General features: G+C 36.9%; 2 protein-coding genes across 3 annotated transcripts in view; one reads left to right on the forward strand and one right to left on the reverse strand.

Moving 5' to 3' along the window:
• Window positions 1–500, forward strand: part of Utp20 (UTP20 small subunit processome component) — a 93,967-nt gene extending 93,467 nt beyond the window's left edge. The window contains exon 62 of the mRNA XM_046429652.2: window positions 154–500. Coding sequence (XP_046285608.1) covers window positions 154–309 — 156 coding nt within the window. The 3' untranslated portion in view covers window positions 310–500. The remainder of the gene's footprint in view (window positions 1–153) is intronic.
• Window positions 501–5,201: 4,701 nt separating this feature from the next.
• On the reverse strand, window positions 5,202–14,666 carry Arl1 (ADP ribosylation factor like GTPase 1). 2 transcript variants are annotated; one of them, XM_058574287.1, is made up of 6 exons: window positions 14,463–14,666; window positions 12,636–12,773; window positions 10,294–10,375; window positions 9,187–9,298; window positions 6,097–6,321; window positions 5,202–5,560 (listed from the first exon to the last, which is right to left on the reverse strand). In XM_058574287.1, exons 1-5 carry the CDS (start codon window positions 14,464–14,466, stop codon window positions 6,124–6,126), a joined length of 534 nt encoding a protein of 177 aa, XP_058430270.1. In that variant the 5' UTR covers window positions 14,467–14,666; the 3' UTR covers window positions 5,202–5,560; window positions 6,097–6,123. The 2 variants fall into 2 exon arrangements, with proteins under 2 accessions (XP_058430270.1, XP_046285609.1); XM_046429653.2 differs by having other exon boundaries at window positions 6,143–6,321; window positions 14,463–14,663.
• Window positions 14,667–15,892: the final 1,226 nt, after the last annotated feature.

Raw genomic sequence — 15,892 nt, forward strand, 5'->3', positions numbered from 1 at the left:
TTGAGAGGTAGAAACTTGATAGCAAGAGTTCCATATTTTCATTAACAAGCACGTATTACAATCACGATGTTTAAAGGTGAACATAGCGGCATGTTTGGGGGACTGGTTTAACGTGTACTTTAAAAGTAATAAAATTTCTGTTCTCTTTTCAAGTTTGTAACCAATCCTGATATTGCTGCCAAGAAAAAGCTGAAGAAACATAAAAATAAAAGTGAAGCAAAGAAGAGAAAGATAGAATTCCTGCGTCCAGGCTATAAAGCCAAGAGGCAAAAAAGCCACAGCCTGAAAGATTTAGCAATAGTGGAGTGAAGGCTCCCTGTCCTGATACTGGAGCATAATTCATAGTCTTAGTTCACCTCAACACATGAACTTTCTGGTGGATTTTGCTGGGCTGAAATCACAACAGATTTTATTACTTAAGTTAAACTTTGACACAGAATGTGTAAATACATAGTTTAATGTAACCATGGTCATTTTTAATTAAAATGTTTAAACTGTTACTGTTATCTTCATTGTCTAAAAGCATGTGATACTACATGATAGAGTTTAAAAGAGTTGTTTTTTTTTTAATAAGTTTAAATAGCAAGAAAAAAAATGTAGCAGGAATAAATGAAACAAAATATTTATGGAGAATATATAAAGCTTTATCAAAAGGCATTAAGAAAGATCTGCACAAGTAGAGAAATATAGCCATGTTCATGGATAGGAAGCTCTATTATAAAATGCTAGTTTTTTCCAAGTCAGTCCCACTGATTAAATGCACACTGGATCAAAAACCCAAGAGTTCTTCATGTTAATCTAATTAATCTGATTCTAAAATTTATTTGAAAGTCACGATAGCCATGATGCTCTTAGAAAAGGATGATAAAGGTCTTACCCAACAGAAACCAAAAAGACATGAAGTGCCATCTATAGAAGAAATGTATGGTAAGTCTTATTACTTCATTAAAAATTAAGAAAATGAAAAAAACACAAGGTAGAATATGGCATATACCATATTCTACTGTCAAAGGATTAGTAGTGTCCACACTAGACAATGATACCTATGAATCAAAGATAATCCTTTGACAATTAGTTGATATGACTGTATCGGTTCTTCAATATTTAAATATATGTTAGTTAATAGTTGATGCCTTGAGATGTCCAAGTACCACCCCTTGTTAATATGTGTCCCTAGAATCCTTATCTCCACACCAGAAGTTCAAGGATTAATATCAGGACTTGTGGAGGGAGGGTGTCTTTTTTTTTTTTAAACTAGGGAACTAGGGATTGAATTCAAGGGTGCTCTACCACTGAGCTACCCCAGCCCTTGTCATTTTTTTAAGACCGGTTCTCACTGTAATTGCTGAGGCTGGCCACAAACCTACAATCCTCCTGCCTCAGACTGAGTTGGTGGGATTATAGGCATGTACCACCACACCTAGCCAGAAAATGCACAAGAATGACATTCTATTTTTGAATTCTTCAGACTGACAAGGCTGACAACATCAAGTGACAAGGACAGTGGAGCATCTGGAATTCATAAGCCATTTTGGAAAATAATTTAGCACTATCTTACAAACCTGAAGAGTACACTCCCAATCTAGCAGCAGCAGTTCAACACCTAAGACAGACTTAGAGCCATGGATCTGAAGAAGATATGACCGAGAAACGATTCAACTGTACCTCCACAAGAGAAAGGAAATTTCAAAAAACTAAAAACCAGTTAATTTTATCAGTATAGATGAATTTTAGAAAGTGTTCAATTGGGGGTAAGCATAGAAAAATAGAGTTGAATATCTAATAAACTCAGGAAAACTTGCAGGTCTGGACAATATGTGTGTGTGTGTGTGTGTGTAGAAAAAAATGGGAATGATTTCAAAAATTTCAGCATAGGGTACTTATGAGAAAACACAGGATTTGAAGCACATGATGTATGGTGGCAGGGGGCTTAAAATGTTCTGTCTTATATTTGGTGTTAGGTTAAGTTTTCATACATTTCATTACAAACCTGAAGATGAGTACACTTGCAACTACATTATTTTATTATTAATAATTATAAAAATATTAAATTTTATAATAAAAACATTTCAATGTGGCCAAAACTATTAAACTAATAACAAAAGAATTAAGTGGTTTCTTTGAAACCTAGTAATTGTTTTAAGGTTTAATATTTACAACTAAAAAGCCAGCCACACTTAGCGGAAGCCAAACTAATTGTTGTTGAACCACATGACATCTTTGGCCTTGCTATTCATTTGATATGAAAACAAATTCTTTAGTGCCCCATGTATCTAAAGACAAAGGGAAAGAAGAATTTATCCTGTGTGCCAGGCACTTGGCATATATTTTAATTCTCAGAGTAGAGTACCCCTGAGGGATTCCTAAAATCAAACATGACAGGTGGTAGAATCATGATTACAACTTCAAGTCCAGCGCTTTGTACTTTATAATTATGGAATTATAATACAATATGTGGCCTCAGAATCAACTGTTTGAACATTCACTCATCTATGTTTTGGTGAAGTGTGTGTTTCAAACAGGTGTTCTCACCTTCTAAAGGGTTTGCAATGTTTCAAAATGATAAGCACTGGACATCTTGGAAGTCAGATCTAATTAATTATTTCTATTTGACTTAAAGTCCTTGTATTTGCTTTCATAAAAATTTTAAAACTCAAAAATCAAAATACTAGCTGGGTGTGGTGGTGCATGCCTATAATCCCAGCAGTTTAGGAGGCTGAGGCAGGAGGATCACAAGTTTAAAGCCAGCCTCAGTAACTTAGGCCCCAAGCAACTCAGTGAGACCACCTCTAAATAAAAGATTTTAAAAAGGGCTGGGAATGTGGCTGAGTTGTTAATTACCCCTGTGTTCAGTCTTCGGCATCAAAATAAATAAAAATAATAAACATCAAAAAGAACACATGTATCACAGATATTGAACGCATCTTTTTAAAATAAATATTTACTGAGTGCTACTATATGCCAGATGCACCACACAGATGCAAAGAATACTAACAGTAAATTAGATATGGTCCCTGCTCTCACAGAACTTATATTTCCAGTTTAAAGTGCATGTCAGGTATTCAAGATAACAGAAGTAATTCCACTACTTGATTTCTCATTTTCTTTAGTGAGATCACAACACAGCACAACTACCAACCAGAAATATAAAATATAATGGTAGAGATGAAGGAACTTTTGGTCTCTTCTGTCCAAGTCTCATTTTACAGAAATAAAACTGAAGGGTAGCCATTTGGACCTAGAGCTTCTGTTCTGATTTCAAGTGTGATGCTTTTGCCATGACCAGGCATCTCACAAAAAAACAGTATTTGGATTTATTTTTGAAATATCAATATTTGAACACTAGTAGCATTATCTATGCAGTTATTCCATGTTAGACAAGGATCTTAATCCCGATTGGTGTGCCCTCTTTTATCTCATCCTATTCTTTATTATAAACCAGAAGAATCAGAATCATCCAGGTACTGGGACAGTACTCATGCCTCAGAATTCAATTTGGCAGGCCATTATTCCCCTCTCCTATTATTTTTTCACACTGTTCCTGAACTGCTGGGGAGTACTTAGGCCCTTGAGTATAAGCCTAGAACCTCAGGTTTATAAGTAATCATAATCATGTGCCATTGACCAGAAGAGAACCCAAGTCTGATCTGCAGAAGTGCAATTCTCCTAGATTTGTATCCCACCATTTCAACTATGGTTAGATTCTGATGGGCCATAAAGTGCCAGGTATCATACTGGATAGGAGGGATATAAATATGAAAAAGACAAGTCTTGTCCATCAAAGTGAGTTAATAGTTACATTAGAAACACTTGTGCCTGGAGGAAAATAGTCTCCAAAAAGGAATTCAAAAGAGACCAGAGGAAAGAAAAAAAAAAAAAAAAAAGAATCCTGTAGGTGAAAAGAGAGAATGCCTATAAATTTGAGGGAAAGAAACCAGAGGAAAGAGGATGAGAACCATGAAATGAACCACTAGTATTTATGAGACTTGGGGGCACAATGGCATATAGTTTTTGTTTTGACAGTTCTGGAGATAAAACCCAGGGCTTTGTGCATGCTACACAGTACTCTACCCCTGGGCTATGTCCCCCAGCCCTTTTATTTGAGACAGGATCTTGATAAGTTGACCAGGCTGGCCTCAAACTTGACATCCTCTTAACTCAACCTCCTGAGTAGCTGGAATTACAGGCATGTGCCACCCAGTTTCAGTTCTTTATACCAGCACTAATTTTTAAAATGCTGGTTGTCTAACTTGAGTGAAAAAAACTCTCCCCAAATTTTAATAACTGCTATGAAAGAGCTATATCTACCACTGATCACACTAGTTTATCCTGTTATGGACTGAGTAGTTTGAAAAGTTGCTTTGAACAGGCTTTTTAAAACACCCACAGCTCAGCAGTAAACCTAATTTGTAAAACCAAGACTGTAATTTCTTCCTTTAGAACCAATAAGATTTTTACTTTTAACCAATTTACACTCCATTTACAGGTAGATAGATAATGAAAGATACTAAAGACATCTTTTATAATGCTGCTTTAAAATAAATTTTTAAAATTTCCTTTAATGTGAATTTTTTTCTTTATTGTGCTATAAATTCCATCAAATATGCCCATTTATGATTGTTTTTACTGTCACTGATCAGTTTTACAAGTATAGACAAAGTTACGACATTATTTTAAATGTTCTGCAACTAATTATCATAATCTTAAGAGTTAGGTTATCTGTGTTGTCAATGTTCATTTTTTAGGAATATATAGCACAATTTATGAAACAAACTTCTGACCCAGAAAAACTTCTTTGAGCCCTATTCCTCCTCACTAGTATGTGGCCTCGGGCAAGCCAATGTATCAGCACTGTAGGTACACATTCATGAAGTTACATTACAGTCTGTCCCATCTACCTCACAGGGTTTCCTTATAAACCGATTAGATCAGTATTATAAAGCTCTTAATAAAGTACTATAAAGTTACAATTATAGATAGTCAATGAAGTTAGTCAACAAAATATTCATGCCTATAATCAAAAACTTTTAAGTGAAACAGTTTAATATAAGTGGTCAGCTAAGCAAATAAAAATTATACATACTGTGCTTCTAGCCTACTCTATGGAGTCTAATCTTTGGAAAGACTCAATTCATTTTAAGGAAGAAAAAAATCTTGAGTTAATATATGTGTTAGTGACACAAACAAGATGCAACCACTAATTCAAAAATAGGCGGGCTTCCCCCCAAGAAGAGTACATTCTTTAATAGAACTGTATTTGAATAAGAATTCCATACAAATAGAATATATACCTTAACACAAGAAAGCAAGGAAAGAATGTTTTTACATTACACAGAATACCCAGATGATTCATCAAGTTACCCCTCTAACCAAATACTTCATTTTTTGTGTTTATTATGAACTTTGTAGTCAGTTCTGTAATATGCCAACAATCGTGTGGTTTCAACATTTAGTGATATGAAGCACACCTGCCTGTTTCCAAAGAGAATGTGATGTAGCCTTCATTTCAGAGGAGCTGAAGTGATTGAATTACTGTCTGCTTTTTAATGTTTCAACTAACCTGTAAAGAGAAAATGAAGTTCCATGAAATTAATTTTCAGGTATAAAGCATGCACATTTATAATATAAATTTTATAATGGAGGCAGATTCCAAAGCACATAAAATGATGAATGCTAACACAAATTAGGAGGAAGTTATGGACTCAATTTCCATGATGGTTATTATAAGCTTTGACTTTGTGATTTGCACAAATAATCAAAAAAGACCAAACTTCTATTTTCCAGGCTGCTACTACTGTCAGGCTACACGTGGATGATTCAGAGGTGAAAACTAGTCTCATTCCTCAAGGAGCTGATTATCCAATGAACAAATGCACAAATCAAACAATTACAAGTCAGTGTAACAAGTAGTATGTCACTGATTTCTAACAAGGTCACCTAGCAACATGTGGAAAGGTATGGGAATGGAGATAAATCAGGAAAAATTTTTGAGAATGGCAGAGAGCTGGATTTATTTAAATAACTATAACCAGGTAGATATAGCTGAAATAAAAGCAGATGTACATGAAGACCAGTGAGAGAAAAGGCTGGGAGAACCTGTGTGATAAGCTGCTGAGATGGCTTCTAGAAATACAATACTTGCCACTCCATTGCCTCATCAAGGCCAGTGCCTTTGGTTGCTGATGTTTTGAATATCTGCCATTTTCGGTCCTTCAAGGCAGGTAATCCAAGTGAGTTTGCCATCTCTGAGGGAGTCATAGCCTGCTCCATGTCTTGTTTATTTGCAAACACCACTAAAATGGCTTTTCTCAGCTCTTCTTCCTAAATAAAATGGAAGATATTTAATTTCCTCTAATCAATTTGCTCCCTTGAGTTTACGGAAAAAATACCAAAACTACATTACTTTAAAAGTACATATAATGTTTATTATAAATTATTTCAAAGTACAGAAAAATACAAAGATGCTTCATCCATAATCCTACCTCCCAATCACCATTGTTAACATTTGGAATATTTTCTACCAGTACTGTGGTTCTATAGATATTTAGTTTACTTAGTTTAAATACATTTTCACATTTAAGATTACATATAATTCTATACCCTGCTTTAAAAAAATAAACATTATGAATCTTTCTCCAAACCATAAAAATTTTTCAAAAAATAAATTAGTGACTAAATATACTTTACACTATGGGTACATGTACCATAAATCATGTAACAATTTTATAGCACTGGACTCTATATTCTTTCACTTGACAATTAGAAAAATCCAGGTAACAAGGTGTTTGTACAGAAATCTTTGAATCTGTTCTCTTAACAGTTCTCTAAAACTTTATGTTGAGGATTTGATAAAGTGAAAAAAAAATTATATATATATAAAATGGCTTTCTAGAAAGGTGGTAACATTTTTTACTCCACCAACAAATCTAAATTTTCAATGTAACCTTAGTATACCAGAAAATTATTTTTCCAAACATAGTTCTAACTGAATGTTTGTTATTAGGCCATTAGAAATGCAAATGTTATTAGCAATGTGTTTCTCTTCTGTATACTGCCTTTTTCTCATTTTTCTACTAATTCGCAAAAGGTCTAGATATGATTAAGAACAGTAATTCTAGCCAGGTGCAGTGGCTGTAATCCCAGTGGCTCAGGAGACTGAGGCAGAATCTTTGAATCTAGTTCAAAGCTAGCCTCAATAACTTAGCAAGACTCTAAACAACCCTGCGTCTAAATATTTTATGGAAAGGGCTGGAGATGTGGCTCAGTGGTTAAGCGTCCCTGATTCAATACCCAGTACAAAAAATAAAAAGTAATTCTTAAGTCACTGGTGTTTAGTAAGTTCTAAGTTCTAATTTCCCGTTTTTACTCTTAATTACATTTGGTATATCTGTTTTTTTTTTTGGGGGGGGCAGGGGGGCAGTTCTTTGTGTTTATACAATTAAATCTAATTAACAGCTTATGGCTGTTACTTTAAAACTCCATTATATACAAGACAAATAGTTCCTTATATTTGAATTTATCTACGAAGATCTTATAATAAATATGATGCTATAATGTAAAAAATTAAGCATAAGTTTAAAACTACTAAGTTTGAAATTTATAATTTGGAAACCATTACAAAGTCAGTAGTCCAAGAAATCAGGAATCTAGTGTCCTCTCTTCTGAGAATGGTTTTCCTTAGGTATCAAGTGGTCGAGAACTTATATTTAAGCATTCAATGACTGGGTAAATCAGAAACATTTTTGGTGTGAAAAGGAAATTTAACTATCTGATCTTCTAGAGAAAATGCAATTTCATTATTAAATTAGTCATAGTATATCTTGCTATTTTAATTTTTAAAAATTACTTAATGCATCCTCTGAATGTCAGCCAATATATCATCTTAAGCTCAATGAATAAAATGTACTGAGTTCTTCCACACATCAAGATAAAGTCAAGGAACTTATATTTTGAGGGGGAAACATACATAAATAAATAAACACATTTAAAAACTAAGAGCCTGGTGCACTGGCACATCCTGTAATTCCAGTGACTCAGGAGGCTGAGGCAGGAATATTCAAAGTTCAAGGCTAGCCTCAGCAACCTAGTAAGACCATCTCAAAATAAATAAAAAGGACTAGGGATATAGCTCAGTAGTAGGGTACCCCTGGGACTAACCCCCAGTATTGCAAAAAACACAATAACAACAAATATCTAAATAGAGAAACAGTAAGTGGTATAAGGAATACAGTAGGGTAAGGGTTTAGAAAGTAACTGAGACTACTCTTTCAGGAAGAGTGTGTCAGACAAAAAAAGGGCCAGAAGGTAGCAATGTAAAAATTTGGGGGGAGAGAATTCTAAGCAGAAGGCTCACAGGTATAAAAGGCCCAAGTATACAACTTAGTATGCTCAAAAAACAAAGATCAATGTGACCCAGTAGAAAGGTACATGCTTATGATCCCAGCTATTCAGGAGGCTGAGGCAGGAGGATGACAAGTTTGAAGTCAGCTTCAGCAACTTAGACTCTGTCTCTAAATAAAAATAAAAAATGCTGCGGATGTAGCTCAGTGGTAAAGTCCTCAGGTTCAATCCCCAGTACAGCCAGCAACCTAGAAATACACGTTTTTGACAAGTCTCTCCCCACACAGAGGAGTTTCAGTTATTTTCTCACTATTTACCCTACTTTATTCTTTATTCCATTTATTGTTTCTTTACTTAGTTTTTAAATTATATTTCTGCTTCTAAAACAGCTAAAAATAAGACATTTTTTAAATGTCACATCATAGGGGCTAGAGTTTAGCTCAGTGGTAGAGGGCTTGCCTTGCATGCATAAGACCCTAAGTCTGATCCCTAAAACCACAAAAAAAAAAAAAAAAAAAAAAAGGAAGAAAGAAAAAGTGATGGTGGGATACATCATAGGAGTGACTTAAGATAGTTTTAATAGTTGCCTTAAGAGACCTCTGAACTTCTGGAAATCAAAGGATCTACCTTATAGGAAGTTTCAGGGTTAGGGTTAGATTTCTTTTTTCCTCCATTTCCAACTGTATTTCTGGAACAGGAAGTATTGTGAATAAGAGAAAACATTGAAACATGGAAGGAAAAAGTCACTGCATTCTTTTTAATTATTCCTACATGTGATAATATACTCTGGAAGTAGCAAGCAAACGTAAATGATTTCCCTTCATCTTAAAGTATTAGTTTACTTACCTCCAACATGGCAACTAACTCTGATTTAGAAATGCCAATTCGGTCTCGGTCACAACTGTCTACTACATAAATGACTGCATCGGTGTTTGAATAATAACATCTCCAGTATGGCCTAAAGAAAATTCAAAGGGGGAGAATATATAATTATTACTTGAAAGAAGAAACTGACATACCAATTAACTTGCTAGGACTCAGGGCAATAATGAGTGGGTGGGGAAGACTGCATGCCAATCCTGCCCCACTCATGTTAGAAACAATGCTGTAATGATTTCACTATTTCTGACAGTTATCTCTCATGTCCCCAGGATTTCATGAAGTTGAAAGAATGGTGGTAAATCTTCAATCAAAGGACCAAGGAATTTAAAAATAATTCAAATTTTTTAGGCTGAGACAGATTCTTATCATCTATAAAATCATCAAATTTTCTGATAGAAAAGTTGTACAAAAATCTGGCCAATGTAGCTTATACTCTTTAACTAGGAATCCTTCAAAAGGAATGTTCTTATTTTAATATGGTTTTATCCAAGTCATTAAATTAATCACTGTAGACACCAAGAAGTAGAAATGGCTAAAATCAGAAATAACCTCAAAAGTGATTTAAGAAATGAAACAGTTAAAGGAAGGCAGATGTATAGGGACTGTATTTCTAATCTCTTACAATGGCAACGTAGGAAGCTACCATTAAGTTACCAAATATTCATACAAGTCCTGAATTTCCTGAGACATCTATGTTTATATTACCTCTACATGGTATGTCTACGGGGTATTTTTATGAATTCTCTGTCACACAAAGGAAGGGGCTGATGAGAGCTAAATGGAGGGATAGTTAAAAAACTACTTTAGTAATTAGGTCTTGAGATTTTCATGAACAGATTTTCATTTAAGTGATATCTGAAAAAAATCAGATCTGAAGTGGTTATCTTTAGATTTTAATTCAATGAATGCTCTGAGGGAATAGGCAGTTTCAAATTTTACCATATTTTAAACTTAAGTAACTCCCATCCAGTTTACAATAGAAGATATGCTTTGGTTTATTGCTGTTAACAGTTAACCAAAAAAAAAAAAAAAAGTTAAATACTACAAAATAACCTGGTATTTAAACTATACCTGATACTTGTCTGTCCTCCTAAATCCCAAACTTGGAATTTAAGGTTTTTGTATGTCACCGTCTCTACATTAAATCCAATAGCTGGAAGAGAAATCAAATCGGTAAGTATGTGTAGACTAATACATTCTACTTTCAAGTATCCAATCCAATTGAGTTTTAGCAATTAACAGTAACTGTTCAATCACATTATCAGCTGGGACATTATTATTTCATTTAAGATAATATTCTATGATACACACATACACACACACAAACTCACTAATTAACAAGATTAGCACTACCTTCAGATTACATAAGAATGATCTGAAATATCTAATTCCCAGATCAATGGAAATCCTATTAAATTCCCTCAGTACTAGCAAATAAAAGTGTTCAGAAACTTGTAGTTAGAATGTAGTTATATTTACAAAAACTGGAATTTTTGTTGGTAGGTAGTAAATAAATAGGGATCAAAACCAACAATGGACCAGATGCAGTAAGCACATGCCTGAAATCCCAGCAATTTGGCAGACTAAGGCAGAAGGATTGCAAGTGAGGACCTAAACAACTTAGTGAGGACCTAAGCAACTTAATGAGAACATGTCTCAAAATAAGTCATAGCTGAATGGTTGAAGGGGCACCACACAGCTAAGGCAAGGTACTACCACTGTCACTGAAAGGAATCTAAGGAGTGAAAAGGATGCTGAAAAAACTTAGGACTGATATATACAAAGAGTACTTACATTTTACAAGATTAAAAATATCAAAGCAAAAAACAACTGTTGTAACTGGATGATTAAAACTATAGTATAAGAAACCTAAGTGGAAAACTAAAAAGCCAAGTTCATGATGTCCTCCTTAGAATTATGCAATTACACAGTGATTACCCTCATTCACCATGATTAAGAGCACTATTTATGTGCAAAGGACAAGAATGTAGTATAAAGAGCTCTCACTGAAATGGGATCCACTATGCACTGCATGGGCCACCAAGAGTTGTCACAGTAGAGATTAGAAATTTTAAGAAGAACCAAGGGAACTGAAATGTACTGAATGTAGCAAAAAGAAAATAAGAGATGCTACAAAGTTCAAAAAGTTCTTTTCATAAAAGCTAGACTTTTCTTTTAATATCTAGAACCTCAGTAACAATAACTATACAGGCAATAATTTAAATAATCTTGAGCAAACTCTGAACTCTTCAATTTAGTGTAAATGTATTAATCTTAAGTAAATTCAGATCAACAAATGAAAAAGTATAAATAACAGTATTCATATATAGTTAAACAGGATTGTTCCTGGATATTTGTCTAAGACAGCAACAAATGTTTCTTTTGTTATTTTTAAGTACCAGTGTATTTTGACACTCAGTCTCTACAACTCAGATCTTTAAGAGTAATCCACAGAACCCTGCCAAGTGCAATCCCAGCTACTTAACACTTGCCTGGCAACTTAGTAAGGCACTGCCTCAAAATAAAATAAATAAAGGCTGGGCATGTAGTTCAGAGGTACAGAACTTGCACAGCATGCCCAAGTCACTAGGTTCAGACCTAAGTACCACCACCACAACAAAAAGGAACCAATAGAATTACTAAAGACAAACTAACTAGTTAAAATACAAACAAATTCAGGCAAAAAAAAAAAAAAGGCCCTTTGCATATGATAATATCACTTAACAGCCATATAATTCTTTACACACATTTACAAAGAATTTTTGTTCTGTTTCTCCTGCCTCTTAGTGCTGTGATTGAACCCAGGGCCAATGCTCTACTACAATTGAGTTATAGCCTCAACCCCTACAAAGTATTTTTAAAGTATTTTTGTACACTTCATTTATTTCCCCCCCCCCTCAAGGCCAGTAGATATTTATTATTTTTCGTTTTATCAGTAAAGATACTGGCCCTCAGTAAGATTTAGTGACTTAAATCAACTTTAGCTCTAAACAGCAAACTTGCTTTGCACCCTTACAGGGGGCCTTAAATTATATCAAATTGCCTCTCAGTTTAACTATCAGACCAGGTGCAGTAGAGTACACCTATCATCCCAGTGACTCCGGATGCTGAGACAGGAGGATCACATGTTCAAAGCCAACTTCAACAACCCAGCAGGCCCTAAGTAACTTAGGTAGATCCTGTCTCAAAACAAAAAATAAAAATAGGGCTGGGGATGTAGCTTAGTGGGAAATCACTGCTGGGTCCAATCCTTAGTAACGAAAAAAAAAAAAAAAAAGGAGAAAGAAAAAAGTGTTATTATATTCATATTAGAAGTTTACAAACCTTATCAATTTATTTTACAAATCACTTATTCAGAAAGTTAGATATAAACCAGAAAGCTCCTACAATTAGTTTATTATACCAACACTTACTAGGAATAGTAGTAACAACTTCTCCAACTTGTAATCTGTACAGAATTGTGGTTTTTCCTGCACCATCTAATCCCAAAATTAAAATCCTCATTTCCCGGGTTCCAAAGAGACTGGAAAAAATACTTGAGAAAAAGCCACCTAAAAAGATAATAAAAGCAAAATCATATTCAATATTGTGTAAACCAGATGCACAATACATTTAATCTTGTCCTTTGAAAGCTACATATCAAATTAAATAATAATATATTTTCCTGGTAGATATTTTTGCTTCTAATGAAATGGATTATTCAACATCACACAAGTAATTAGTGATATATTAGTAGTCCTAAATATTGTGTCAGGCAGGCAAAAGATATACTAAATAATTAGAAATATAGTCACTGCTGACATGGGGTTCAGAATACAGATACCTTGACATGGTTTCCTTACTACCCCTAAAAACCAAGTCAGAAGGGCAGTGGTTTTTCACACATGAAAAGCAATTATTGTACAGCAGCAAAATCACAATGATCTTTAATCACTGAGACTTCTCCAATTAACAATATAACAGGCAGAAGAAACTGACACACAGGGCTAGGGTTGTGGCTCAGTGGTGGAACACTTGCCAGGACGTGTGAGGCACTGGGTTCGATCCTCAGCACCACATAAAAATAAAAAGTAAATAAATAAAATAAAGGCATAAAAGATGCTTAAAAAAAGAAACTGACACACAAACCAGAAATCACAAGAACTATTTCTGAAAGCCACTAGAGAAAATTTTTTTTAAGTTAGTAATAATAATAGTTGACAACAAAAGGGTTGCCACACTTTGCTATACGGAAAGGAGATGGGAAAATTAAGAGTTGCCAAGTTTGGAAAATCGAACACACCACGGGCTACATAGAGAATCTTGGAAAAGTCAAAAGAATCTGGGTGTGACTTGACAAAGTCCTCTCTGCCATTTACAGGTAGGAAAGATGCGGAAGAACAAAACTGAAGGGTTACACAAGACAGGTTAGGGGCTGTGAGGCTCTGGAGCAGGAAGTTTACTCCCGGAAAACCGACGAGGGATATAAACCAAGGGACAAGCATCTTCATTTGGAAAGTGGTAAACAAGTTCACGAATGCACACCTCCATTTGGGCTCTAGCGGGCAGAAGGAACAGTCCCTAGAACTGGAATTCAAGTTTTCATTCACTGGACTAGTAACACCCTCCCCGCTTTCAATTTACCCGACTTAATTTTACACGAAAAGCGACAGCAGACAATCACACAGATGCCAAGGTGGCTATAAGGCGACACTCCCGGGCTGGGCTTGTGGCTCAGAGGCACGGATGAGGCACTGGGTTCGATCCTCAACACCACATAAAAATAAATAAATAAAATAAATGTGTTTTTTGTTTTTTTTTTAAAGCAACACTCCCATCGGACTCCTCCAAGTGACGCAGTCCCGACTGGGCAGGGGAGAGAATTCGGCTTGCACTGCGGGGACGGAGCCCGTTTCAACGTTGTCAGTGAACCCGCAACTGACACGTCGCTGCGCTTCGCAAGCCCAACTGCGCCCGGCGAGCCGACGTGGGTATAGGAGGCTGGGGGAAAAGTCGGGGTCACCGAAAAGGACTCGCCGCCCGGCCGCCCCCGACGCCGCAGGTACGAAGGAGAAGCAGCCAGGGCAGCGGAGAAGCGCGGAGAGGGGTCCGCCCGCAGGTGAAGAGCCAAGCTGAGTCCCGCACGACCGCCCGGGAGAAGCTGGCCACTCTGGGCTTCGCACCGCGGCCCCTTTCCCCCTCCCGCCCCCAGCCCTGAGCCGCAGCCCCTCGAGCGCACCCAGACTCCTCCAACTGCTCACCCATGATGACCCGCCAGTCGGCCCTCGCCGGTCCTCGGAGGAAGGCCTCGACTCGGCAACGACTGCTATTCCAGCCTCGGCGCCGCCACCTCCGCTAGCTTTAGCCTCCAGCCGCGGCTCCAAGGCGGTCTCCTCTCAAGCCAGGTCAGCCAGCAACTTCCACGTCGGACTCCCGGCGGGGGTGGGGGCCCGGGCCGCCGCGACTGCGCGCTGGGAATGGCGGCCTGAGCATCCGCGTCGGCGCTTTCGACGCAAGGTCCCGGATCGCCGAGGGTGAGGACTATGGACGCCAGGATCTTAAAGAATGCAAGAACATGAAGTCGCTCCAGATTCCAATTTCCTGAGTAGAAATGGCTTCCGAAATAATGGAATACGAATTTTCATGTTAAACTCTGACACGAAAAATTGACGAATCAGCCAACTCAGAAAGCGAGTAGAGGACTCAAAGAAGCGGCCGCACAGGACACCGGCGCAGGCTGCGGCATCGCAGGACGTGCTGGTCCCGGAGCACCCTGCGCGGGCGGCCCCGCTCTCACCCAAGCTTTCCCCAGAAGGAGATGGGACTACGTAATAATAATGGGAAGACGCCCCGCGCCTCCCCGTGCCACCAGTACTCTGCAGCTTTACACCTGAGGTCGCTACCTGGAGAATTTTTGCCAGGACTAGCGTTAGGGCCCCTCCCCTCTCTCTCCCTCTGACTCTGGACACCTGAGCGATGTGGACGAGCTGGGCCGGATTAGAAAGATCGGGGACTTGTTCTCTCCAGGGGCGTCACTTGGAAGTAATGGAGGTTTTTGACAGTGAACTTGTTGAAAGGAGGGAGGAAGCGTACCTGGAGAACGGGCAAGAGTTCCCTGGACTCTTAATTTGTAAAGTCAAGCGTTTTGGAAGGGTACACAGAAGAGGAAACCTATCCCTTAATCCTAAACCTTCAGTTCCCACTGGAACACACACAACATTTTCTCAGATTTCTTTCCCAATACAAACATTGCAGGTTACGTTTTTATTTATAATAGAAATTGTCATCCATTCAAGAGTTTATGAATTGTCTGTTTTAAGAATTTTTTCAAACTGTTTTTGAAGTGTAATTGACCAAAATTATATATATTTGTGATGGATAGTATGATGTTTTGATGTAGGTACGCGCTGTGATGTGATTACCTCAAACTAACACATCCATCGCCTCATAGTTATTTGTGTAATGAGAAATGATAAGTTCTCTCTTAGCATGTTATTAAATATAGTCACTATGCTGCACAGTATAGCTCTAGAATTTATTCCTCTGGCCTAAATGAAACTTTGTTTCCTTTAACTAAAACCTCTCTATTCCTTTTTCCCCTGGCAAACATCATTCTAGTTTCTGCCTCTGCAGATTCTACTTTTTTAGATTTTAAACTATGAAGTATTTGTGTTTCTGTGTCTGGCTTATT

The sequence above is a fragment of the Marmota monax genome, unplaced genomic scaffold, assembly GCF_021218885.2.
Source record: "Marmota monax isolate L192 unplaced genomic scaffold, Marmota_monax_Labrador192_F-V1.1 WCK01_AAM20220418_F8-fsc00051, whole genome shotgun sequence".
NCBI lineage: Eukaryota > Metazoa > Chordata > Mammalia > Rodentia > Sciuridae > Marmota > Marmota monax.